The following is a 24612-nucleotide window of genomic DNA, read 5'->3' as shown; positions in this document are numbered from 1 at the left end:
AAAAGTTACTTTTAATCTCCATCAAGTGTGTCTTTCAAAGGCTGTGTAAGCAAGAATCCCACTGAAATCAGCAGAAAATCTGCGTCCAGGTGATCACACTGATTGTTAAAGTTCAGGTTTTTTGGGGGGCGGTTTGTTAAATTGACAGAGGTAAGGTACCAGGATTCTTGAACTAGAGTAACAATCTTCTCACACTTCCATAACGATGTCAGTGGTATGACTGTGTATGTTGAGCTATCATTCAGTGACCCCCTACCGTGTTGCTCCTCTTCTACAGATCCGCAGGAGAGTGATAGTTTGTTTGTTTGGCCATTGGCCTGGTTTCCTCTAATCCCCTTTGTCTCATTTGTGTGCATGTGTGTGTGTGTGTGCGTGTGCATGTGTGTGCGTGTGCGTGTGTGTGAGTGTGTGTGTGTGTGCCGTGGGGTAGCTGGAAGTGGCAGACGAGGCAAACACCACACCAGGGTGGGAGGTGAAGTGTTTGGCTCGTTCGGAGTTACCCCCTTTTTACTGCGCTGCTGTTTGTGTCACTTCAAACCGAGCCTCAAAGTGACACAAACGATTCACCGTATCGCGACGCAAACACATCGTAATCCAGTGTTTGCAACTGAAAGATTGACGAAAACAAAAGTAGCTCGCATGGCTGCTGAGCACAACAGTAAACCTTTCTCTTTGGGTTTCTGGCAGCCTGTTAGATCACTTCAAATCACAATGAACACGGCATCAGGAAACGCTACAGGTTCCACATCACACAGGGGGTCCGGTTCTCCACCTCGGATTTTCAGAACCAGCGAGACGGCGCATCAATGTGCAGAAGACGTGTATTGAAAATGCAACTTATGCTTGCCATAACTTTGTTTCTGAAGATTGTCCAAACACTTTTGGTGCTAAATACAAACTAATGGGTTTGCAAACAATCATCCTCGCATCAATGAACTTTTATGGCAAACGGTTTGGTTTTCCCCACCAACAATTAAGAAACATTTGTTGATTTCCTCATGACTAACGTTGCCTTTCGATTGCTGAATGAAGAAGGTTTTTCTCGATGTTAATGATGGACATCCAGCCTCGATCCTCGGTCATCTAATCCAGCCTCCGTATGTAGAAACAGGCCTTTTACAATAAACAATAAATCAATGAATCACCTGGTACATTAAAATGAGCTCAGTCATTTTCATCTGCATGGATGGTAAAATTCTTCAGTATGGTGTTTCAGATCCTTTATTTGAAGGATAACTTTGTTTACAAAGACTTCATGATTCATTTCATGCATTGTTCTGTTTATTCATTTTGGATTTTTAAAATGTCTTCCAGTTCCGGTGTTGGATGTTCATTAGAATTGAAAGTTTATTCATCTTCGACAAAATGTTTTTGCCTCTGCTGTTGTGTTGCTGGATCCCGAAACAACGGCGTCACCGTTTATCACAATAACTTCTGGGACAACTTATCGTCCAGTAAAATTTGTTTTTGTGACAGGCCGACTTAGAGAGCAGCCGAATCTTTTCAGATTAAAAGACAATCCTGCTTTAGTACTTGACATTTATCCACCACATGTGTTCTGGGCAGACATGAGCTCAGGGCTTTTCGAAAACTTCCAAGTTCCCTCGCTTTATCTGTCGATCATGTGCAGCTGCCCACATGGGTAAGCCTAGTGACTGCTGGACGAATGTTTCATGACTGGGCGAGAAAACGGTCGTCAGTTTAGATAATTTACCCACAATGCCACGTTGAAACATTTCTGAAAATCCGCAACCTCAAATTTGTTGAACCACTCTTAGAAGTTTAGTGAAAACCAACATGTTTGAATTTACTTTGATCATCTGACAAAGTAGAAATCCAGCCAGAATTATGCCAAATGTTTCCTCATGACAATAACAAACATTTCCTTGGGTTAAAACCTGCTGAGGAAGATTTACTGAGCTTTTATTTGACTTTATTAGTATGAGTTGGAAGTTCTAATTTTGACCTACCACAAAAACTTCATTTTGTACAAAATTAAAACTTGTGCATCCAGTTCTTGTGGAGGGAATGTGTGTGGTATCATCCTACCATGGACAAAAGAACACGGCAAAAACACAAAATCCAAGTTTTTGTGCTCTAATTTCTAGCGCAAACATCTCGATACACTTGAAATAAGGCAAAATTAACTCGTAGGGAACTTTTCAGCAAGATATAAGAGCTTATTGTGAGCCAGTAATTCCTTAATATTGATTTTAAAAAATCTACTAGTTGCTTGACGGATTATTTCACTGATAGCGAGACAATTTTCTCATGTTTTAAGTGAAACAACTCGCCAATTGAACCAGCACTTTTTCATCAACATTAAGGAATTAGTTACTTAAAGCAAAGCTAATTTATCTTGCTGATCACTTTGTTGTGAGTTAGTTTTGTCTCTTTTCAAGTCTACTGAGATGTTTGCACTTGAAAGTGGACCAAAATGATTTGGTCAAATCAGTGTCTTTGCAGTGAATGCTTCAAAATGGGAGCACGTTTCATTTTTTTTTTTTTCAGTTTTTCATGAAACAACCAGGAGACGTCCTTTTGCGCGTCCACATCCTCCTCCGATTCGTGCGTTCCTTCTGGAGCTTGTCCCGTGATGTGGGCCGAGGGCGGAATTTCAATATTTGGGTTTTTGACGCGTCCGGCTTCACTCTTGATCCCCGTCTTAAGAGAACAGAGAGGAAACCCTTTTGTCTGGATGTGGGCACCTTCACTTTCTATTTACAGTTGGTTGAGTTGCTCTGAATGGATTTCGTGTTTAGCCGATGCGACTGATTCTAAGGTGAACCCAGCAGGCATCTGTTTTGGCCCCTGTACAGTAAGGGGGGAAAAAATAAAAAAATCCAATTATTTTTACTGCAAAGTATTTCACTGCTGTTCGTGTTCGTTTGGACCAATTTTCCTTCTCTCCGCCGACCTTGTTTGGTCTCTGATGTCGCAGGAAGAAAAGCCCCTCTGAGCTCCGTTGAGCGTTTTACGACTGAGTAACCTGGCAGAAGCTGCTTCATAAAGTCACATGGAAGAAACCTTCACCCAAAAGTCGTCGGCGTACCGAACACCCACACTGTGATGCCGTTCAGTCTGGAATGCGCTCATTGGTCCAAAACCACTTTGGTTCGAACACGTTTTGGACACAATGGGTCAACTGTGAGAGGTGTCTTTGCTTTAGGGGGAACAACGTATAACTCAATGTGATGTGAAAACAGAAAATCATTCTCTCTCTCCTTCTGGAAGGAAGAAAATAAGGCCTCTTTTTGTGTGGCTGCGCTCCGTCATACTTTCCATGATGCCATCCCCATAGCAATCCTGCAGTCATTAGCATTCGGGGGGAAACCGCCTTGTACCTGGGGTGAAAATGAAAAAGATGCCAGTGAAAAGCCGTCGTCGGTCATTAGCTGACCTGACTGCAGACAGCCGCTTTGAAATGTCACAGCAAACCCTGGAGATGCCAGTGGTCGTCTGTTTTTTGTTGGTGTGCGCTGTGTCCATGGTTTCTTTCTGAAGAGTTGTGTATGAATGGCTGCCGGTGAGGACGCCTTCGTCGCTCTCCACAGCCTTTCAGACAGCCTTTCAGCAGCTTTTAGGTTTTAAAATATTATTTTAATTGGTTGAAATGGGGTTTTTCCGACCTGAGATTCACCTTTCTTGTATAAACAAGTTTCTTAGGTGTTTTTTTTTCTTCTTCCCCCGTTTTCTTACATTTTGGTAAACTGGGAATTTTTTACCCTCGTTTCAGTTCTTTGTGACATAAATATTTCAGATAATTGAAGCAATTTTAATATTGAACAAAAATAACTGAAGTAAATACGAAAAAAGCCCAACAATTTGAATTGTGATTTAATTCATTTAAAGTTGAAAAACTATCCAAACCAAGCCGGCTGTATGTTAATCACAAATCACCTGAATAACCATGAACTACGTCAAAATCACTTCGTGACTCGATCTAAGAAAATCCAGGAACAGCCGAGAAAGAAAGACTGTCGTCCACAAACGGAGAGGAAAAAGAAAAAACCAGGAAGCAGGCAGGAATCTTCCCAGGATTGGCTGGTCTTCCAAACTCGCCAAAAACAAACCCTACAAAATCCCAGGCGTTGAGCAGCTCATGTCTCGTTTCATGCGGTTGACGACATGATGACATCACGGTGCCGTGTTCCCTGCCGAGTGTGTGTCGCCCTCTTTACCATCATAAACACTGTAAATGCTGCATCCTCAGCCGACTGTCAACATTTAGCTGCAGTGTTGTAAACTGAGCTTTCATAAAGCTCGCCGCTGAGCTGCAGGAACGTAGCGTGTTTAGCGAACAGGAATACTCAGTCTTTCTCTGTATACAAACAGATCCGATGCTGATTTACTCAATGTTTGGTCACCTGTGCAGGCCTTCGGTACGCAGACAGGAAGGCAGCACAAGGGCCAAACGCCGGCAGCGTTTTGCGGTTTCCTTCCTGTTGTGGTCAGTGGATGGTCTTCCGCCAGTGGGACTGCGGAACAAGCATGAGCTAATATTTTCCTGCCACATTTCTGTAAATGGTTGCCTTTCATTGCGAGAACAACACTTACCGCTGATCAAACACCACAAACACGCTGAGAGCCGCGGTGGAAGAATTCAGTGGCTGACGTGGGAAAACGTAAATCAGTCAAAACGCATCCGTCTGCAGCCGAGTTTAAAGCCACTTCAAATGATGTTGGACTATTGATTAAAAAGATTTATAGGTTCAACTCTTGTTCATTTGCAGATAAGACGTAGCAAAGCAATTTTTGGCGTAAATCTCATTTGCATTGAAAGTGATTGTTTGCATTTTACTTGTGTGATTGTGTCTGTACATACTTTTTAAATCTTAACATTAACAGACGGAAGGGATGGAGGGAACAAGGCGACATGTGACAAGGAAAGGAGGAATAAAGGAAATGATCAAGAAAAAAAAGGAAGAGGAAGAAGGACACAATGAAGGACAGAAGGGAGCCAAAAGAAACACAAAGACAGATAGGAGTAAAGGCTCAACAAATAGAGGAAGAGAAACAAAGACCAGGAGGAGTGAAGGAAGAAGTAGACAGAGAAGAAATGGAAGCAAGAAATGGAGGAAGGAAAGGAAGTATAAAAGTTCCCCAAATCCTTAAGGGGGAAAAGAATAAAAAGAACAAAAAGGAGAGACTGGACGAGGAAGTGTGGAAGGAAGTAGAGGAGAAACAAAAGATGGACACAACATTTCCCCCCTGAAGCAGAGAGCAAAATCCAAAACTGCTGATCACTTTCGAGATTTCAATTTTGTCCAGGCTTGAGAAACTTCCCGATCTTTTTCCACCTGCACAGGAGCGGTGCGTGAAAACACTTAATGAAACAAAGCGACAGGAATTAAACTGTGAGAGGACGAGGGACGTTTGAGGCCAGAGGCAACCGATGCAGCAACAAACGTTGACATTTGATCGAATGGAAAGTGTCTCTGAGCAGACGTCCACTCCTGACCTCCCACTGACTCCAAACAGTGGGAGGTCATCCGTTTGCATGGAGCAGTGGGCCTTACAGCGAGTCACTGAGTGCAGCTGTGTCTGTGTGGCGGCTGTGTGCGCCAAAGTCATGAGTCGCTTGTTGTCGCCTTGACAACGACGGTCTTCGCAGGCCAAAGTCATATCGTCATTTTCAGAGGTGGGCAGATCGGCCAAGAAATGGACTCAGGCAAAAGTTACTTCAACATATTATCAGTCAAGTAAACAGCCATACAGCTCTTTCTGAAATGAGTTCATATTGATTGTTTTGATCAATATTTGGGCTGATTCGGAACAACCTTTAGGCGCCGAACTCTGCAAGAATATCGCTTTTTAACCATAAACATTATTTGCGAAACATGAAAAGACAACATAAGACTTCAATAAGAACTTGTTCAAATCAATGCGCATTTACTGCATGTCAAAGATCCGCTGAAAGTTGTGTTTTTTGACCTTTATTCCTAGTGGTGCTTCTAAATTATGTGAGATGTACTTTATAAAACACAATTAGTTTTATTTACTTTTTAAATTATAGTTTATTTACAGTCTATTTGGGCCCCCCCTTTTTTTTTTCTTTTTAGCTCTTATTGCCTCCATCCAAATGTTTTCAGCAAACAAAACAAATTTGAACACGTCTTCAGTACAAGTTAGTGACGAACACAAACACTTGTGTCTCCGGTACAGAAACTTGAGGCGCTCCCTGTGTGATCGTAACCGGATGAGATGCAGTGAGGCCTTGAAATTATCCACAGATTTGAAATGATTTTTTTTTTTTTTCTCAAGAAGTTGGTTGAAGGTTCTTGGAAGTTGGTGGGAAATGTCTGCATGCGTGCAAACGTGTGCGCGCCCGCGTGCGTGTGTGTTTGTGCACGTCTATTATCATCTGCCACATTCCACAGATACTCTGTCTGCCACCTGCTGTCCGAGACACAAAGGAGATTTGATCAAACGGTCAGATGCCGACCTTCTGCTACAGTCACCACTGAACCCAAACTGACGGCTCCAGTACCGCCTCTCGGGGATGGAGCCTTGAGTGACAAAGTCAGGCAAGTTAAACTCTAACATTTTGTTAGATGTATGCAAATGACTTCATTTCAGCATTTCTGACAAATGCAGGACTTCCCATTAAGTCGAGATTTGGCCCGGTAACTCTTGTTCTGACTCTGTCAGGTCATTATCAGAAGTATTTGAACCATTTGAACTCTTTCGCCGTCAATAAATGCTGTTTGGATTTTATTTTTAATGGCAGGCCAACACAAAATAATGACAAACTGTGACGTGGAAGAGGAAAAGAAAGAAAGGGTTAGGGTTAGGGTCACAGTTAAGGGGGTTTGACTACATCATCGCCATAAACCTTTCAGATTTTTATCTGTGTTCTCTGCTTCTTTTCAGTTTTGTGTTGCCATTTTTCTATCATAAAAAATAAATCTAAATAAAGTATTTGTAAAGAACAACTTAAACAGAACACTGTTGTTGTTTTTTTTGTTTGTTTTTTTTTTGCTGTCTGGCAATCAGTGTGACTTGGCCAGTCGTTGAAAATATTCTCCGCAAATTTTCCTGACTCGAAAGCAGCTCAGGAGGAAGGAGGATAAATCTCAGAGAAAACAGAGAGCCAACACAGGCTTCATTGACCGCTGGCAACGCGGTGCAAATGTGCGAGAACAGGTCGTCTCTGTTAACCTCTGCAGACCGCCCCGCGGTCAGAGGACCGGCCTGTCCGTGGTCTGTCCATCCAACCCGGGTCGAAGTGAGACATGCACCAACTCAGAGATCGAAACACAGCACACAGATTTCTTCATTGTGTGTTTCCTCCAGTCTTTAGCTTGCTGAACAACTTTGGGAAAAAAAATTGTTTCCTTGAAATAAAATCCTCTGAGTCACATTTGGTTCTTCAAAAAGAAAACCTTATAAAAATACAAAGTTTTCCGTTTGAGTTGCTTTTTTTGCATTATGTTTTGTGCCAGAGTTGATCATGTCTATTAGACTGGATGTTTATTATTTATATTTTCATTAGCACCGAAGTTTGCTGACCATATATACTCGTAAGAAGTGTGTTATGTGCATTTTTTCACACGTGATTTCGATTTGCACCTAATTTTGAAGCATCCGTCTCTCTGCACGGGTGGCTTCCACTGATTCTGTTCAGTCATCAGTAACAATAACAGGTTTTATGTCAATTCTGCAAATATTTGACAATTTCTGCAACAAAATGAAACACTGCACCTGCAACAGAAGCTCTCAGACGACTTTTCATTTATTGCTGTTTTGCTGATTTTGTCCACGAGGTGGCAGCAGAGATTAAAACACTTGAACAACACCTTCAGTGTGTCCCAAAGTGAGCAGCTTCAGTTTTTCCTTTTTTCCTGTTTACTAAAGGCCAGCGCAAGGTGAAAGAGACTGTTGTGTTATTTGCTTCAAAGCCAGGGTCTTGCACACCTTTTCTAGCTATTTGTTTGATTTTAACCCAGAATTTTTTTCACCGCATCTGCGTGTTTTGAGTTGTGTTTGTGAGCTTCGCCTTTTCAGATTTTCTCTGGAGCTGAGATCAGGACTTTGCTGTGGCCACTTCAAAGCACCGACTTTGTTTTCCTTAATTGCGTGTCACGATTGGGGTCATTCAGAAGCATCCTTTGACCCCCCAGGAATTCAACTTCCTGGCTGATATCTCAAGATATTTAAGATCTCCACAAAATGTGCTTTCATCATTTTACCTTTTTTTTTTTTTTAAGTGGATGTTCCTTCTGTTGCAAACGCACACTTTTTTTCTTTCAAAGTTAAACGCTCAAATTTTACGTTTCTATATTCTGCAATGTAAGATTGCGAAACATATCAGAATATTCAGAATGTATCAGCGCTTGATGCTTCTGTCTATTTGTCTACGGTGAGGAACAAACTAGGTTTGAAAGATGTTTGCTCTCTCTTAACTTATGTTTGAAAAGATGTCATTTAATCTTACTTCATCGTTATCGCTGCTTATTTTAATTGTCTGTCCATAAAATATATTCTTATATTCTTAGTTTTCCCCACTCCCTTTTTTTCCTCTGACACAATGTGATTTTCCAGAGGGGTCTTTTTTTTCTCCCCCTCCATCCTTTGTTGGATTGGCTGTGACACTAAACCAATTAGGGTTTATTGTGAGGTGGTTGCTAGGTAAAGCAGTCAGTAAATGAAAGGTGAAGGGTGAAGGGGGTCACTCCTTCAGGAATCCAGAAGTCCTTTTAATAGGGTCAAAGTCTTCAAAAAAAAAGGGGGGGGGGGAAGACGCGACATATAATGAGGGAGATTCCTTCTAGTAAATACTTGGTTTGTGTTTTTAGATAGTGCCGACATGCTTAGCTAAAGTCAATGAATGTTTTGATAATACTGCTGTTCCACTGCGCATGGCTGGACTTTTGGGTTCTTTTCATCGAGTTGTGTTCAAGGGATCACGCACGCAGTGTTCCCCGTTGGAGCAGAGACCCAACTGCTCGGCTTTTGAAAGAGCAACACACAATCAAATGGACTCTCCCTCTAAACTCACTCCATGACGCCACAGGTTTTTTTTTCCCACAGTGTTCTGACGACGACACTCAATCGGACCTCAGCCTAAGCAGACGCTTCCACCCTGTGTCCAGACCCTCATCTTGGATCTCACCAAACATTTATGGAAGCACAATGCAACAGAACAAGCGTCTCTTTGTCATAATCGGGACGCGGGGGCCCCTGCATTTGCTGCGTGAGAGAGAGAGGTTGCAGTTTATAGACGATTCCACTCGAGTTTTTGTTTCTGAAGGAGAAGAACTGAACGCATTGGCTTCTAAACGCCGTCTCTCGCCATATTCTTTGAATTTTCTCGGCAATGCATGTCTCACAGCTGCGCCAGTATTGTATGGTACAGTCTGTTTTAACATCGATAAAGTTTCATTAAATGACCCTGACAAATTTGACTTTCATCAAAGCCGAGAAAAAAATGCAGAAGATGAGTAAAAAGAATGCAGATGCATGATATGCAACAAAAGTGCCAGATTGCTGGATGACATTCTCAACCCCAAACTGGAGATTTGCTAAATCCTTTTGAGAATGCAATTTTGTTTCTAATTCAATTGTTCACACGTCTCGATTCAAGTATTTCGTGCAGATTTGACAAAAGACACAGTCATTGTCTGTCTTTCTTTTCCTGAAACCTGATTCTTATTGTCACGCATTTAAACTCTGGGTTTTAATTTTTCACAGATGAGATCGCAGATAATTATTATTGTTGTTTTTGTTTTAATCTGAGATAAAAGAGCCATGCGAGTCGGCCCCTCTAGAGGAGTCGACAGGAAAATTGCACTGGGAGAAAAACGTGCGGAGGTGTGGAGGGGAGGAGACCTCGCAGAGTCGGAGCAAGAGGCTGCAGTAGAAAAATAAGTCATTACAAAGACAGGAAGAAGAGAGAATAAAGGGGGAAGAGGAGAGAAACCAGAAAAACAAGGAGTTGGAACCCAGATAATTGTATTTTGGCTTTTTTTTTTTTTGGGCTTTTTTTTTGTGTCGACATCATCTCCTGGATTTTCACTTCCTTCAGAGTCCTGCATCACCTGTTGCAGATGGGAAAGTAGCATTTGCACTGAGTGTGATACCGATCGAACTACCTTCAGCCTCGCCGCCACAGAGAAGAGGATGGGAGCAGTTTGCCTCTGTGTCGTCCTGGTCTTCCTGGCCTCTCCGGTGTGTGCACAGTGGTGGAACTTTTTCTGGGCGAAGCCACAAACCACCACTCTGTTTCCTCCCCTTACCTCTCCGACCGGCTCCCCCCAGAAGCCTTCCTCCACCACCCAGTGGACTCCGTCGGAGAGGGGACAGGGGAGCACGGAGGTGACAGCAGACCCTGTGGAGGGCACGGGGTCGGGGTGGACTGCGCCGTCCTCTTCTCCGCACGCCTCAGGGGATTTAGTTTCCCACGACAATGAGAAAACGTTGACACCGTCGTCTCGGGCGAACTCAGGTGGAAATGCCAAAGGCAGGTCCGAGAATAAACCACTGAAACAATGGAAGAGTGGTGAGTGATCGCAAATGGCTTTTTCTGAACAGTTCAGCCTCACAAACAGAAAGTAAAGTCGGTGAGACATTGGTAGAGTCATCTCACTGATCCAATGACCCACTGGGGGGGGATGTTTCAGTTTTGGACCTCCATGCCTAAAAAACACACTGGCGGTGGTTGTGAGAAACACGAGACAGGCCTTCGTGTTCTCTTTGGTCAACCCTGATTTTGGTCTTGGTACTCTCAAGTAGTGGCCACCGTTGCCCAGTCTTTTCCCTGTCATCAAATCATAAACACTGACCACGAGGAAAGTGGGATATGCAGTGATTTAAATTATGCTTCTGGCTGTTCTGTGACCAGACTTAATGAGGTCACTTGTGAAGCAGGTTTCTTCCTCCTGGAATGGTTCACTGTTGCACCACAGTGGCATTTTTCTGGATCCCCCAAAAATGCCTCTGTACACTGCAAAAAACACTAAATCGTCCGCAAGACATAGGAGCTTATTTTAAGTAAATATTTCCTTGATATTGATTTTTACAGCACTAGTTCCATAGGCAGGTTATTTCACTTATAACAAGACCATAAGTGAAATAATCTGCCAGTGGAACAAGAAACTTTTTCATCAATATTAAGCAATTATTGGTTTAAAACAATCTGCAGGTTGTGTCCTGATGTTTCTTAGAATGAAGGTTTTCCCAGTGTGTTTTGTGATCCTGAGAGCATTTGAGGTATGTGACACACGTTGCCCATGAAACGGTCCGAGCTCAGTCTGCGGACTCAAAAAAAAAAAAAAAAAGAAACCTTGAGAGAGCGGGTCAGGCAGCTGGAAGCTTTTATGTGGCAGCCAGGGTCGGAGAGGGATTAAAAGGCTATGGATGGCCACAAGGAGGGAGTCAGTGATATTGGTTTTTACGAGACTCAACAAGCTGATGGAAGCTTTCATGTGGTCAACATGACAAGGATTAGCTACAGGAGGAGGAGGGACTGTGACCAGGGAAGAACATGACCCCAAATTTGTAATTAGACAAGTGACAGATCCGGTTGTTTGGTGTTTGGAAAACGTTGAATGAAACAGAATCAATGGTGAAAGGGAGGTAGTGTTGGATATTTACTGGCAACGAGAAAATAATAATCAGAAATAATTCAGAGGTTTATGCACACAATGGAGCTGTGAGTGAGGCTGATGCTTCAGTCACAAAAGGTCGAAAGGTTGGCGGTAGAAACTGTTCGTTTTGATAGATAGTCTTTTTAAAAAAAGTCTGGAAAAGTGCAGAGCTTTATTGTTTTCCGAGTCTGGATGTGTGTCGAAATGAAGAAAACCCAGGATAAAATCGGGGATAGATTTTCCAGACCCAAATAAAATGTCAAGCTACAAAGAAAAAAAAATAATAATAATAATAATAATAATAATAAAGCCTTTTATAGTGATAGTTACAGTCGAAACCAAATACTTAGATGCAGAATATAACAAGGCACAGTTCTGGAGTTTTACAGAGTTGGAAATGTTTCATTTCAATAATATTTTTAAGCTTTTCTTTCTTTCATTCACTGAGGTTTACAGATCTGAATTTCTGCCCAGCTCTCCCCGGGATCCACTGCAATTCAATCAGGTTATAGTAAGATTCTTGTTCTTCTAACCAATCTTCCATGGGTTTGATTTTGTTGTTGTCGTTGATTTATTGTGGTGCTTCATCACTCAGATCTAATCGAGCTTTACCATTTGATGACATCCAAATACGATACAGATCATCATCATTCACGGCGCCTGACAGTCGCATGGTTCTAGATTTACCAGAACCCAGAGGCGGGTAGAGTGTCCAAAAACTGGACTGAATTTTCAGGAGTAGCACTAATTCAACATATTTTTAATCAAGTAAAAGTAAAAGGTCCACTCCTGAAAGTAAATTTAAAGACAAGTTACTCGAGTAAATGTAACTGAGTAAATGCTACCGTGGTTACCTCTGAACTCTGGCAGAATCTGATGATGTGCTTTTTAAAACGCAAATTATTATAATTATTATAATTCACAAGCAATATTACTGACAGAGTTTATAAGAGAAAATTTAAAAATAAATAAATAAATAAATAAATAAATAAAAAACATCGAATGATGATGTGATTGACAGATTTTTGCAGCCAGGTCAAGTGTTGGATTCGTTTTTAATTTCAAACTATAACCTCACAGCGCAGGAGCAAAACGGATCACGCTGGTCTGAACCTCCGTTCTGCACATCTGGACTGCAGGCGCGAGGTCCGAGGAGAGTCTCAGTTCAGGCACGTGGACTTTGTTTGCGCCTCTTTCCACCTCTGTTGGCAAACTTTTAAGCATGTAGCTGTGTGAGTGACGCGCTCCAGAACACCCACCCACACACGCAAGCGCACAACCTCTAATCGCACTCGTTTCCACTGGTTAGGACCGACGAATTAGAGGCAAGCGAATGCTGGCCTGTCTGGTCCGGTCTGGTCTGTGTGCGTGTTCTGGAGTGTGAGTTTTCCATGCGTCTATGTGTGTGTGTGTGTGTGTTTATGCACATGACAGAAATATAGGATGAATGGGGCTATAACCTGTCCAGCATGTTGATCTTGTTGCTACGGGAGAAAGGCTCCTTCGGGAGGGGAATCACGGGGATGCATGCACGCACATACACACACACACACACACACACACACACACACACACACACACACACACACACACACACACACACACACCAAGATTACTCTAATTACTACACACGGTGCGTGCTTTTCTTTTTGGAGCGATTATGTCGGTGAGGCAGGGCAGCGATGCGTGGCCCTCTGGATCAGGTCAGCCCAAATCAAAGCCTCGTCGGAGCGATTCGCGCGTACTTCTGCGCTTTGAGTCCCAGGTTCTGGGATGAATTAGCGAGGCAGCAGACAGATGTGCACAGCTGTTAGAAATGTCATCAACACAACATGAGGCGTCAGTGTCTGCATCCGAAGTACAAACGTCAACGCCTCCTTTCCCTAACTGGATCGACGGGTTTTCATCCAGAGTTGCTCTCGTGTCATTGACCTTTTCACCTTTGCGTTGTCAGAGAAAGCTTCAGGAAGTCACCTGAACCTGTTGGATCTGATCGGCTTCCCTCTGCCTCCCGCCGTCTCCTTCACTAACGGTTTCCAGGGGTCTCCAGCGCACAGCTTTGGAAGCAAGGCCAATGTCGGCCGACTCACGAGGACTTTTGTTCCCGGGCCTTTCTACAGGGACTTCGCCATTATTGTCACGGTACTGACTCCAAGCCGAGACACTTTCAAACTTTGTTCTGTTATCAGAGGAATCGCCAGGGTGCTGATTTTAAACAATGTCCCTTCTTTATCGAACTTAAAAACTTCATGTGTGTAAAACGTATGTGTCATTCAGCGTCTCTGATTTTCCCGGTTCTTTCCGTCCCCTTCAGGTGCGTCCGACTACCCAGAGAGGAGGCGTCCTGTTTGCCATCACCGACGCCCATCAGAAGGTGGTGGAGCTGGGTTTGGCCCTTACCCCGGTCCACGGGGGCCTCCAGCGAATCGTTCTGTACTACACCGACACAGAGGAGGCGACCGACAGCCGCAAAGCCGCCGCCTTCAGCGTCCCGGACATGACCGACCAGTGGACACGGTTCACGGTGGGCCGCTAAAGAAATTAATCGTCTTCATTTTTCTTTTCCAAATCTGTTGCTTGTTTTTAGTTTCTCACGTTGTATTTATTTTATTTATTTATTTTGTTTTTACCATTTTCTGTCTTACATACATTCACTCTTCTTTTAAGATAATAAAATCTAGTACTAACTTATCTGAGGGGAGTTGCCCTCTCACCCCACCTTCTTCAAATCACACGAAAATGGTGTCAAACATTTGTGCCACTTATGTGCTGGTTTGAGGAGCAAATGCTTTTGTTTGTGCTGCTTTGGCTTTGACGATGCTTATGAAAGTTTAAAGGTCAAAAGGTTGTCCAGTGACCTTTTGGTCACTGGACAGACACTGACACGGTGCAGACGTCCCGTGGCCATTCGGATGCGACTTTTTATGACATCAGAATGACCTTTCACATTCCGTCCAAATCTTCAAAGCCAAAGCAGCACAAACAAAACATTTTGCTGCACAAACCTGCACAAAGGTGGTCGAGTTGATTGACACCAAGTTTGTCTGACAGAAGGGATTCAAAAATAATAAAATAATTTTCTGAAAGAAAATTTTTTTTTTTAAAATCTGACAAATTGACAACATTTCACATTAAAATCCAGAAAGTGTATTCTGTTTCTTTTATTAGATCACCCAACAAATTCCAGGAGTTTATACCCTCTTCATTCAACAAGTTCGGCTTTAGACCCTGAACTCGTCAGAACACAGTCCCCCCACTCGGAAGGACAAAAATATCAACAACACCAACAACGGGTTGTTGGTGTTGTGAGATATCCCACGTCAAAATGTGCCATTTTGCACCCAAACAAGCACAACCACAATGGTGGAACTCAGCAAAGAAGACACAAGCAACAAGCAGTGACATCGCAAGCGACAGAGTGTCACACTGTTACATCACAGCGCGACACTGTGACATCACAGAGCGACACTGTGACATCACAGAGTGACACTGTGACATCACAGAGCGACACTGTGACATCACAGCGCGACACTGTGACATCACAGAAACACACCTGTATTAAAGAGTCCAAGATGGCGTACAAAGCAGCATTTTTAAGCAATGGAAAATTCTTTTTTGCACTAACTAGTCAATGTTTTTCCTTCATGTAACGATCAGTGACCAGTACTGCAGTTGTTCTATGAAAGATTTTTGAATAAACTTGAGTGAAACAAGTAACAGAGGTAGACTTTTTTTTTTTTCATTTTCTTCTGGTTTTACTACACTGACAGGGAGCAGGCGGCCCACTGCCACTTCTCTTAAGATAATAAAACCTTGGGTCAGGATTACTAGATGATTGTTCTCAATATTTAGCTCAATATTAGCTTTAAATGGAGATGAACATTTGTTATTTTTGGATGTGGCACATAACAAAGATAAAGAAGTAGCCAGAAATGTTTAGCCGTTGAATTGTATGACACATAGAAAACACTGAATGTATGAGTGGATTAGAAAAAAAATACTAAATACCTTTGTCTGTGCTGCAGTTGGTGGTGGAGAATAATGAGGTGCGTCTTTATATGGATTGCGGCGAGGCCGAGAGGACGACTTTCCACCGCAGGCCAGAGAAACTCACCTTTTCACAAAACTCTGGCATTTTTGTCGCAAATGCAGGAAGCACAGGCCTCGATAAGTTTGAGGTGAGTAAAACGAATCATCCGTGCATCTGGTGTGTTTTTCTCCTCTTTTATGTACTGGTGAATGGTTACAAAAAGCGCTTTTTCCAAATAAAGATAAACAAAAAGGGAAGAACGCGTCACTATTTGTGTGCAGATGGGCCTCTCATTACCATGCTGCAGAGAGGAGATGCATGACTTCATCTCTCTCCTCTGGAAATGTTCCAGCGTTCAGTCCAATTATTCCATGTCTGCTCTGGCTTCAATTCGTCCGCCATCGCGGATGCGGAGACAGAAAGCGGTCACTTTAGAAGCAGAATGCTTTTCGTTATCGCAGATATCAAATGAAAGTTGTCTCAAAAGGCGCATCCGAATTGATTAGCTGCATAGAAATTTCAGCTTGTTTCCTGCTTTCAGAGGAATGGCCGTTGAGTTTTATCAGTTTAATGGTTTTCTAGTAACAGTTATCTAAATATCCAGCCATCCCAGGTCTTACACAGACATGGATGTATGTAAGATCTGTCCTATATATTTCCAGCTGTCGCAGAAGTAGCAGCAGCTGCCGCTGGAGCTGGCGCTCTCCGTGATGTAAACACAGTCAAAAACATGGCAGGTCTCACACACCTTATTAACCCACAACATCACCAGTTTCTTGAAAAAGATATTCACCAACAGTCAATGTAACTACTGAGTTTTTTTCCAAAAACGGGGTTCGGCATTCCACAGATCCCCGTGCGTCCAGTGGGACTGCCCCGGTTCTGTCCTGTGTGTGTCAGAAGATCAGAGGGCAAGATGAGAGGAAATAACAGGAGGGGCCGGGAGAGGACAGCAAGGAAGCACGGGGGAGTAAACCAATAACAGACCAGGAAGTCTGAAATGTCAGCATGTCTTAGTTGTGGTCCAGGCAAAGGCTTGGATTGTGCCAGTTAGGGAAACCCCTAAGTAGTTTTCCACAAAAGGAAAAAACTTATTTGACTTCGCAACAACTTTGTTTAGATTGTCATACGGCCAACAATGTGTGTGAATCCATCATTCAGAATAGGCGGGTTTTCCAAGCTGCAGCGATGATATTACACCAACTTGGCTACTGGTTGAACGTGATCCGTTCCCATTGCCGTGGTGAGCCAGTGCAGTCATCATCACTTCATTTAGCATTTGTTCAAAGTGGCCTGACTTCCTCAATGGGTTATCTGAAGCATGAGAGGCAGAATGTGAGCCCGCTCAGCAGCAGTTTGTCAACTCGGCTCTATCTAGGTCACAGAGCGGGTTCGCTCCGGTGTGGCATGGCGTCCTTTCTCAATCAGTGCGTTTATGGACTGGGGGCACCGTAAATGTGATGGAAATCATCCCTATCTCATGAGGCAGCTGGTGTGACTACAGTAGTTTTGTCTCTATTTTCTATGTGTGTCCATCTTCAGGGGTCGGTTCAGCAGCTGATCATAAGGGATGATCCCAGAGCAGCGGAGGAGCAGTGTGAGGAGGACGATTCGTATGTGAGTCACTCAAACACAGCAGATAAACGGGTTAGAACCAGCAGACATGTTAGGCTGGAGCGCCCTCTTGTGGAACAACTATTTACCAAGAGGTTGTTGTTATGTATTTATTTATGGTGTAGATTTTTGAAAAAAGCAAAAAAACAACAACATATCAGTGTGTCAGTAAGTGGGGAAAAAAAAGGCTAAATGCAGAGAAAAATTATGAGCGAGGATGATTTCTTTATGTTTTGCAAAGAAATCTGAGTTGTTTTAAGCTTTTATTTTGACAATAGAGACTGTTTTGACACTAAATTCTCATACTTTATTGTATATTCTCAGTCAGAGTATTATTGCGTGATTATGCACCTTGCTGAAACCGACCAATCACAACTATACGACTATTTGATAAAGTCTGTTATTTGCCAACACAACTGTTGCAAATGAGTGAAAATAATCTTTATGCAAAGGCTGAAAATTGCATCAGTGATTCCAATTATCTGGAGATATGTTGTTCGTATAACAATTGTTTAGCTTTCGGCAATTTTTTTATGCAAAATCTAAAGAAAAAATAATATTATTATAGAGCGGCAGCTTAAGTTTCAGCAGAGCCATTAAAATGTGTCTTGTTATTTAGCAGCCCCCTTAATAGAGACACGAGGTTTTACTGTGAAACTAAGGGATTTATTTCCACTAACCTAACCCTAACCCTTCATTCTAAAACATCTATGATGATTCTACCTTTTTCAACAAACGTTAAATTCCTAACGAACACAGGCCTCGGGGTACGCGAGCGGAGATGATCCTATGGATGACAGAGAGACAGAGGTGGACTCCAGAAAAAGGGAAGATGGCGTCAGGCGGCCAGTAGGTGGCTCTCTTCTCTCCACGTTGTTGGCTCTTTACTCCTCCCACAGGCAGGAAGTCAGTTTGACCCCAAAACAAACCCAGAATCAACAGTAAAGGGAGAATCTTCAAAGGAAACTGTCTTTCTAAGGCAGAATAGTTGCTCCTAACATATTAAGGAGGTTTTAAACATTTGGAGTTGTTAATCTACACTTTAGATCTCCCAACAGATTCCTGATTTTTGAAGGGTTTTTGTTGTTGTTTGTAAACAGATGCAGGAAAGAATTTATGAACCTGATAATATCTGACACTGTCTTGATTGAAATCATGTGTGATGTAGTTGGATCGTCACTTCTCTCGTTACTATCATATTACATGTCAATTATGCATTATTATATATTTACTTTTTGCTTCTTCCAGGGAGAACCTATTTGATCTCACCGACAACAATCCGTTTTTAACAATCTTCTCTGTTCAAGGTCGTCTCTCTGAAGGACAAGAGCAGCTTCCCTGTTGAAGCTCCGCCCACTGTTTCGCCAGAGGTGGAGCTTGATGGGTATTCTGGTCACATGACTCCAACAGCAGCCAATGAGGATCTGCTGATAACAGGCGAGGAAGCGACTTCTTAATGTTGCCGGTGGAAATGATTTATTGATTTATTTCCTCTTTCTTAACAGGGTGCCTCGTTAAAAAACTTATGGCAAAGATTTTGACAAACGTTAGAGAATAGCCCAATTCACCATTAGCACATAATTGTGAATTGGGAAGAAAATACTTGGTTTTAGCTCACTTTACTTTAGTTGCAAATGGGAGTCATCGACCTCGATTGAAACCAATACTTCGAGTATTTAAAAGATCCTAAACGGAAGAAGGAAAGACGTAATCAAAATCCTAATTGCCATTCGGCACCATGGCAAACATTCAAAAGGAGATGAGGAAATAGTTGTGGTTTTTGGCCTCCTCGCAAAACCTTGTGGCAGGAGACGAACACTGCACCGTACCCTGAACACACCGTCCCCACAGTGAAACATCTGGAACTTTTACAATTTGATCAAATGTGAAAACTTTTGCTGGGCATTGTTTATTTGACCCAAAAATACAGGGACTGTAAGGAAAGACTTACATGCTGTTCACTTTAGTCCTTGTTTTATAACGTCTGAAAAATCAGCAGTCGGGCTTTCATTTATAATTCATTTCTTCATTTGTTTAGCTGATTTCTTTATTATGTGTGAATTATTATGTCAACACAAAATGTTATATGCTCAGAGTCTCATCGGACAGAAGAGGCAGGAGAGCGACCTGGACATGTGAGTACACACATCGTCAACATTTTACTACTGGAAAATACCCACTGGATTACTTTTAAATTTTTTAAATTTATTTATTCATTCCGTCAGTGACCTATTTGTTTCAATCATATAAAAACGCACACAGACCGAATTAAAGTTTAGCAAATATAAACTTGGGCTTTAAAGACTTGAAATGTGCAGGTTGCCATTAGGCCCGGCTTGAAAGGGGAACCAGGAACTCGTGGACCGCCGGGGCCACCGGGGCCTCCTGGCTCTCCGGGACCTCGCTACGTGCACAAAGAGGGCCGAGGGAAACCTGGGCCGCAAGGACCTCCTGGAGCCCCGGGAACACCAGGGGGCGACGGACAGAAGGTTTTGTTTGTTTCACTACCTTGCATTTCAGTTGTGTAAGAAGAGCCGCTGTTTTAAGTAAATGGCTGCGGCTTCCCATACATCTCACACCATTTGATCAGCAGCTTTGTCACATTGCCACAGAGCCTTTTATTAAAGCATCACAGTGCTGAAATATTCCATATTTCATGTGTGCATAATGTGACTTAAGGTTGTGCTTTGTTATGCAGATGCTTTGTTTGCACTGATGAAGAGTCATTGACTTTGTGCGACCGAACAGAGCAGAATTCATATTGAAGTTTCATCCCTAAATTCTCAGTTGATCCATAATTTAGAATATTTTTGGAATATTAATCCACCAGCAAACTAAGAATCCCAAACCCTTTGCCTCAATACTTACGTAAAATACTGCAGTCTTGTGTCTCAAGTGGGTAAACTGGTTTCAGAAGAGATGGCCCGTCTCAAACAATTAGAAGAGTTTTGTTGTCTGTTGTTTGGCCATTTTTTCCCCCCTAACCTTTTGAATCTTTCACTTTCACTTTTTGCAGGGAGCCAAAGGTGAAAAAGGTGAAGCGGTGAGCATCTTAACACTGGGAATTCGTCTTTCTTTGTGTTTGCATTGCTGCTGTTCATGACGCGTGAGTGACGGAGATGCGGTTCTCCCATCAGGGTCAAAAAGGACAGCAGGGATTTCCGGGTTTGAGCGGAGAGGCTGGAGCTAAAGGAGACAAGGTGCGTCTACAAATGATCCCAGGCTGGGTGCAACATTTGCATGTGTTTTCAATGTGAGACACAGAGTCCATATGTTCAAGACTGGCCCAATATGATCGTTTAGTACTGTCCAGAGATCACATCGTTGGTGTGATCTCTGGTGGTACAAACACCAGTTTGTACCACCATTTTCCAGAGGTCGGAAGAGAGTACCCAAACATTGTACTCAAATAAGAGTAGAATCACATCAACACACTCAAGCAAAAGTAAAAAGTAGCCATCCAAGAAATTACTCAGGTAAGAATTGAAGAAAAAAGCATTTGGTAAAAGGTTTACTCAAGTATTGAGTAACTGGTCAAATTATTAATACTTTAATGTTTAAAAATTACATCAGATGGCCAAAATTATTAAGTCAAGTGGAAATTTTGTCATTTTGATAACAAAAATGTCAATAATTTATATAAGCGATGAAAAATAGCAAAATTAGGCAAAAGAAAATTTGTCAAAATCAATTTCTTCCAATAAAAAAAAAAACAGCTTACGAACTTTAACAAAAACTAGAGGTGTGTGTCTTTGTCTGGTGATTTTTTGGTGAAGGCATATTTGATCTTCATTCAGTGGGTAGTAAGTTACTTACTCAAGTAAGAGCAGCAATACTTTATAATAAAATGACTCGATGATGAATAAAAAGTAAAGCATAGTGAAAATACTCCTAAAAGGACTTTTTGTTTTTCAAAAAAAATTTACTCGAGTACATGTAACTGAGTAAATTGATCTAGTTAATACCCGACTCTGCACATGGTTGGCCGGAAACGTCCAGCAGTAGACGCATAATTTCTTCACCTTAAAGAGTGAGCCGCCAGCAATAAAGCTGTGAAATGATTAAGGAGTGAAATAAACCAGCTGCACTTTTTATATGCTGTGTATAATACATGTTTAATTTGAAATCTGCAATATTTTTAAAAGTTGTCAAAAAAAAAAAAAACCTAAACAACAATAAGTGGAGAAGTCGAAGGTTGTTTCTGTTCTGGCATTGATTGGGTTTTAATCTCAATTCTTAGCAAATCATTTAATCGGAAAAGGTTAATGGCATTAACCAAAAAAAAATTGTTTAGTCTCTTAATTAGATTTTTTTTAAAAAGACAAAAGAGGGAAAAGTGAATGTTTATGTCTTCTCTGCTCACAGGGAGAGCCAGGCCTTGGTTTGCCAGGCCCCCCCGGTCTTCCGGGACCCCCAGGCCCTCCCAGATCCCGCAGTGTGCCGGTGAGCAGGCTATGATCAGATTTCACAGACGGTTTATAAAATTACGTTCACATTTTTAATGAAAACAAACATCATATTAATGTTTTAGTATGGACCAGATGCCATTGGTTCTGGCTTTGAGGATCTGGACACTGATACTATTTTCAATAGGGTAAGAGCCAAAAAAAAACAAAAAAAAAAAACGGATAAAAGTTTACAATCATTTGAGATGATTCCATTTCTGTTCGATTTCTAGGGTCCAGCAGGTCCTCCGGGGCCTCCGGGACCACCCGGGCCTCCTGCACCCCAACTGTCATCAGAACTGACCCCGAGCCATATCGGACCTCCGGGCGCACCTGGCGGTGATGGACTTCCGGGCGAACAGGGAATACCAGTAAGTTACCTGTCAGCTTGAGGTGCATTTAGATACAAGTAGAAAAACGTAAATTGTTTATGTTTATGCTACTGTGTTCAGTCATCCGTGTTTTATATCAGGCCCCCAGACTGTAAATCTAAAAATGCTTCATTCGTTGCATTTCCAATCACGATACAGGTTCTTCCACCACATTGATGTTTGATTCTGTGTATAACCTCTATGTCTACATTTGTCTCTGTCACCTCTGTGGTATCCATGTTTTCCTGTCACCCCATCCTGTTGTAACCTCATTTTTCCTGTCCATCCATCTTCTTGCCATTTCTCTGTCTCCTCTACTTTCTTGCAGATATTTGAGGATGACTCAAGTGGCTCTGGGCCTGTTGATTCAGTTCTGGGTCCAGAGCTGGCGTCAGCTCTCAATGCAAAACTCGCCACCGGTTCCGGTTCTGATTTCAGTTCCGCCTCCGGCGTCGGTTCGGGTTCTGGGCTTGAGCCCGCCTGGGGCTCAGGCGAGGTACACTAGCCTGGTTTCACCCAGGAATAAGGGAACGATGAATGACAGAAGTGCAATCCAATGCATGCGTAGCAGCGGCCAAACTCCGTGAAGACACAACGAAGACGACGCATTCGTCGTTGTGATGAAATTCCCGCTGAACGCCTGTGCTTGTGTTTCAAATTCAATCTCTCGGGGCTTGTGTGGTTGTTTACCTGAAACAGCTTTCAGGTGAACTTCGGTTTTATGTTAAAATCAAACTGAGTCCTTTGATTAATTTTTCTAAATTATTTTGCACATTTGATCTCAACATAAAACAGGAAGTATGAAAACGCTTTCATCGTGATGCGTATAATATTGAAGAACAAATTAGATTCACGATTTCTTTTTTTTTTTTTTGTTAATTACCAATGGAAAGAACAAACAGCGGCTATGCTAATGCTAGCCCAGTTTGTACTGTACCTAGACAAGTCTCATCATTGACAGATCAGCAGATCAGCATCCGTATGATTTTCCTACACTGCCATGTTGCTTGAATAATAGAGGAATTCTGTTTAACATCAATATGAACAACTCATTTCTTAGTATCCACTTGGAGCAGCACGTTCTGCTCTAAAACCTTTGAAACTTTTGCTGTTAATGGCACCTTGAGGGACGCGCATGTCACCCTCTGCATGCACAAGGGGGCGGATTGCATTAAACAGCAGTCCAACATGGCTGAGTACTCTCATTATTTCATCTGTGAAGATGAATAGTGAGATGGAGAAATGATCCACGCCACTGCAGTCGCTAACGCCGCTACCGTCATGCCATATGTGTCTAAGTTACCAGTCTAGATTTGCATGCGGTTCAGGGTGACGATCCCATGGATGATTTCATGTCTTCATAAAACCGACTGTCATTACTCCCTTCCTCTATTCTCTGTGAAACTCAGCGTTGACCCCAGCTGGAAAGCCTGAGGGGGTCAACAGAGAGCTTTGTCACCATGTTAGCATGCACTGCGCTACTTTTCGCTTTCTCGTCGTTCCTAAGCAGCCATTTAATTCGTGGCTGGTTGTGTTCATCCGTCCAGGGTCCTGCAGGGACAGCTGGCTCCCCGGGCCCACCAGGGGTTGCTGGACCAAAGGTACGGTTGTCTTTGTGAAATTGATGACAACACAATAGATTTGACTGTTTCCTACACAGTTTGATTTACTAGTTGTTTTTGGCCCTCAGTAAACAAGGCAGATGGAAGAGATGTTGTCCGTCACCATAAAGGAATGTTTGTTTGTTTTGGGGTTTTTTTTTTTGTTCATGCTGTATTTTTATACTTTCAGGGTGACCAGGGGATACCTGGACCACCTGGACCAAAGGTAATGAATTGAGTTCAAACAGTTACAGGACTGTGTTGATTTCCACTGAATGAGTAAACAAGAGCTGATCTGTGTGCCTTCGTCTCCTTAGGGTGAAAGTGGAGATGTGGGCCCACCAGGATCTCCTGGACTCCAAGGGCCCAATGGTCGACCAGGAAGAAAGGGACATGCAGGTCCACCAGGACCGCCGGGCCCACCCGGCCCTCCAGGAACCAAAGTCCTTGTTGAGGTGATTGTAGTTTACGTCAAACACAGACCAAGGAATGAAACAAAACATAGATGAACATAAGGGCACATTACAAAAGAAGAGTGGGTTCTTCATTCACAACATTAGAGCGTTTTACAAACAAGACTGTTTTCTGTGTTTCTCTTTCAAAGGACGTGGAAGGATCGGGAAAGAGCGACTTGTTAATTAGGACAGGAGTAAGAGGACCGCAGGTCAGTGTAAATCATCTGTATGTTCATGTGTGTGTTCTTAATAATAGGTGGTAAATTTTTTCCTTGTCTTTTTGTCCCAAGGGCCCTCCTGGCGTACCAGGACCCCCGGGACCACCGGTAATCTCTTCATATGTGCACCGCCTTGACTTTTTCACACTTTCAATATGTCGCCGACGCAATTTTATAAACAACAAATACAGATTTCAGGGATCAACGCAAACAGGCGCGTACGAGTTGCACTATTATGTGCAGCTCCTTGTTAGCCTATGAGAAAATATCGATAAAACAGCTTGTGACTG

General features: G+C 42.5%; 1 protein-coding gene across 7 annotated transcripts in view; it reads left to right on the top strand.

The window, feature by feature from the left end:
* The window catches only part of col15a1b (collagen, type XV, alpha 1b), a 37006-nt gene that overhangs the window by 867 nt on the left and 11527 nt on the right, over positions 1-24612 (top strand). For 3 of the 7 annotated variants that reach the window (XM_055032703.1, XM_055032702.1, XM_055032701.1), the window contains exons 1-20: positions 9749-10501; positions 13543-13730; positions 13903-14112; positions 15614-15766; positions 17161-17235; positions 17992-18081; positions 18540-18669; positions 19327-19367; positions 19551-19721; positions 20249-20275; positions 20370-20432; positions 21598-21675; positions 21764-21826; positions 21911-22048; positions 22377-22544; positions 23596-23649; positions 23840-23875; positions 23967-24104; positions 24254-24313; positions 24395-24430. In XM_055032703.1, coding sequence (XP_054888678.1) covers positions 10123-10501; positions 13543-13730; positions 13903-14112; positions 15614-15766; positions 17161-17235; positions 17992-18081; positions 18540-18669; positions 19327-19367; positions 19551-19721; positions 20249-20275; positions 20370-20432; positions 21598-21675; positions 21764-21826; positions 21911-22048; positions 22377-22544; positions 23596-23649; positions 23840-23875; positions 23967-24104; positions 24254-24313; positions 24395-24430 — 2298 coding nt within the window. In that variant the 5' untranslated portion in view covers positions 9749-10122. Of the gene's footprint in view, positions 1-9748; positions 10502-13542; positions 13731-13902; positions 14113-15613; positions 15767-17160; positions 17236-17991; positions 18082-18539; positions 18670-19326; positions 19368-19550; positions 19722-20248; positions 20276-20369; positions 20433-21597; positions 21676-21763; positions 21827-21910; positions 22049-22376; positions 22545-23595; positions 23650-23839; positions 23876-23966; positions 24105-24253; positions 24314-24394; positions 24431-24612 lie in introns of those variants that run through there. The other 4 variants (XM_055032706.1, XM_055032705.1, XM_055032707.1 and 1 more) reach the window with 3 other exon arrangements.

Source organism: Poeciliopsis prolifica, unplaced genomic scaffold (genome assembly GCF_027474105.1).
Source record: "Poeciliopsis prolifica strain line A6 unplaced genomic scaffold, Auburn_PproV2 SCAFFOLD008, whole genome shotgun sequence".
Classification (NCBI taxonomy): domain Eukaryota; kingdom Metazoa; phylum Chordata; class Actinopteri; order Cyprinodontiformes; family Poeciliidae; genus Poeciliopsis; species Poeciliopsis prolifica.
This window is presented reverse-complemented; position numbering and strand designations above follow the sequence as displayed.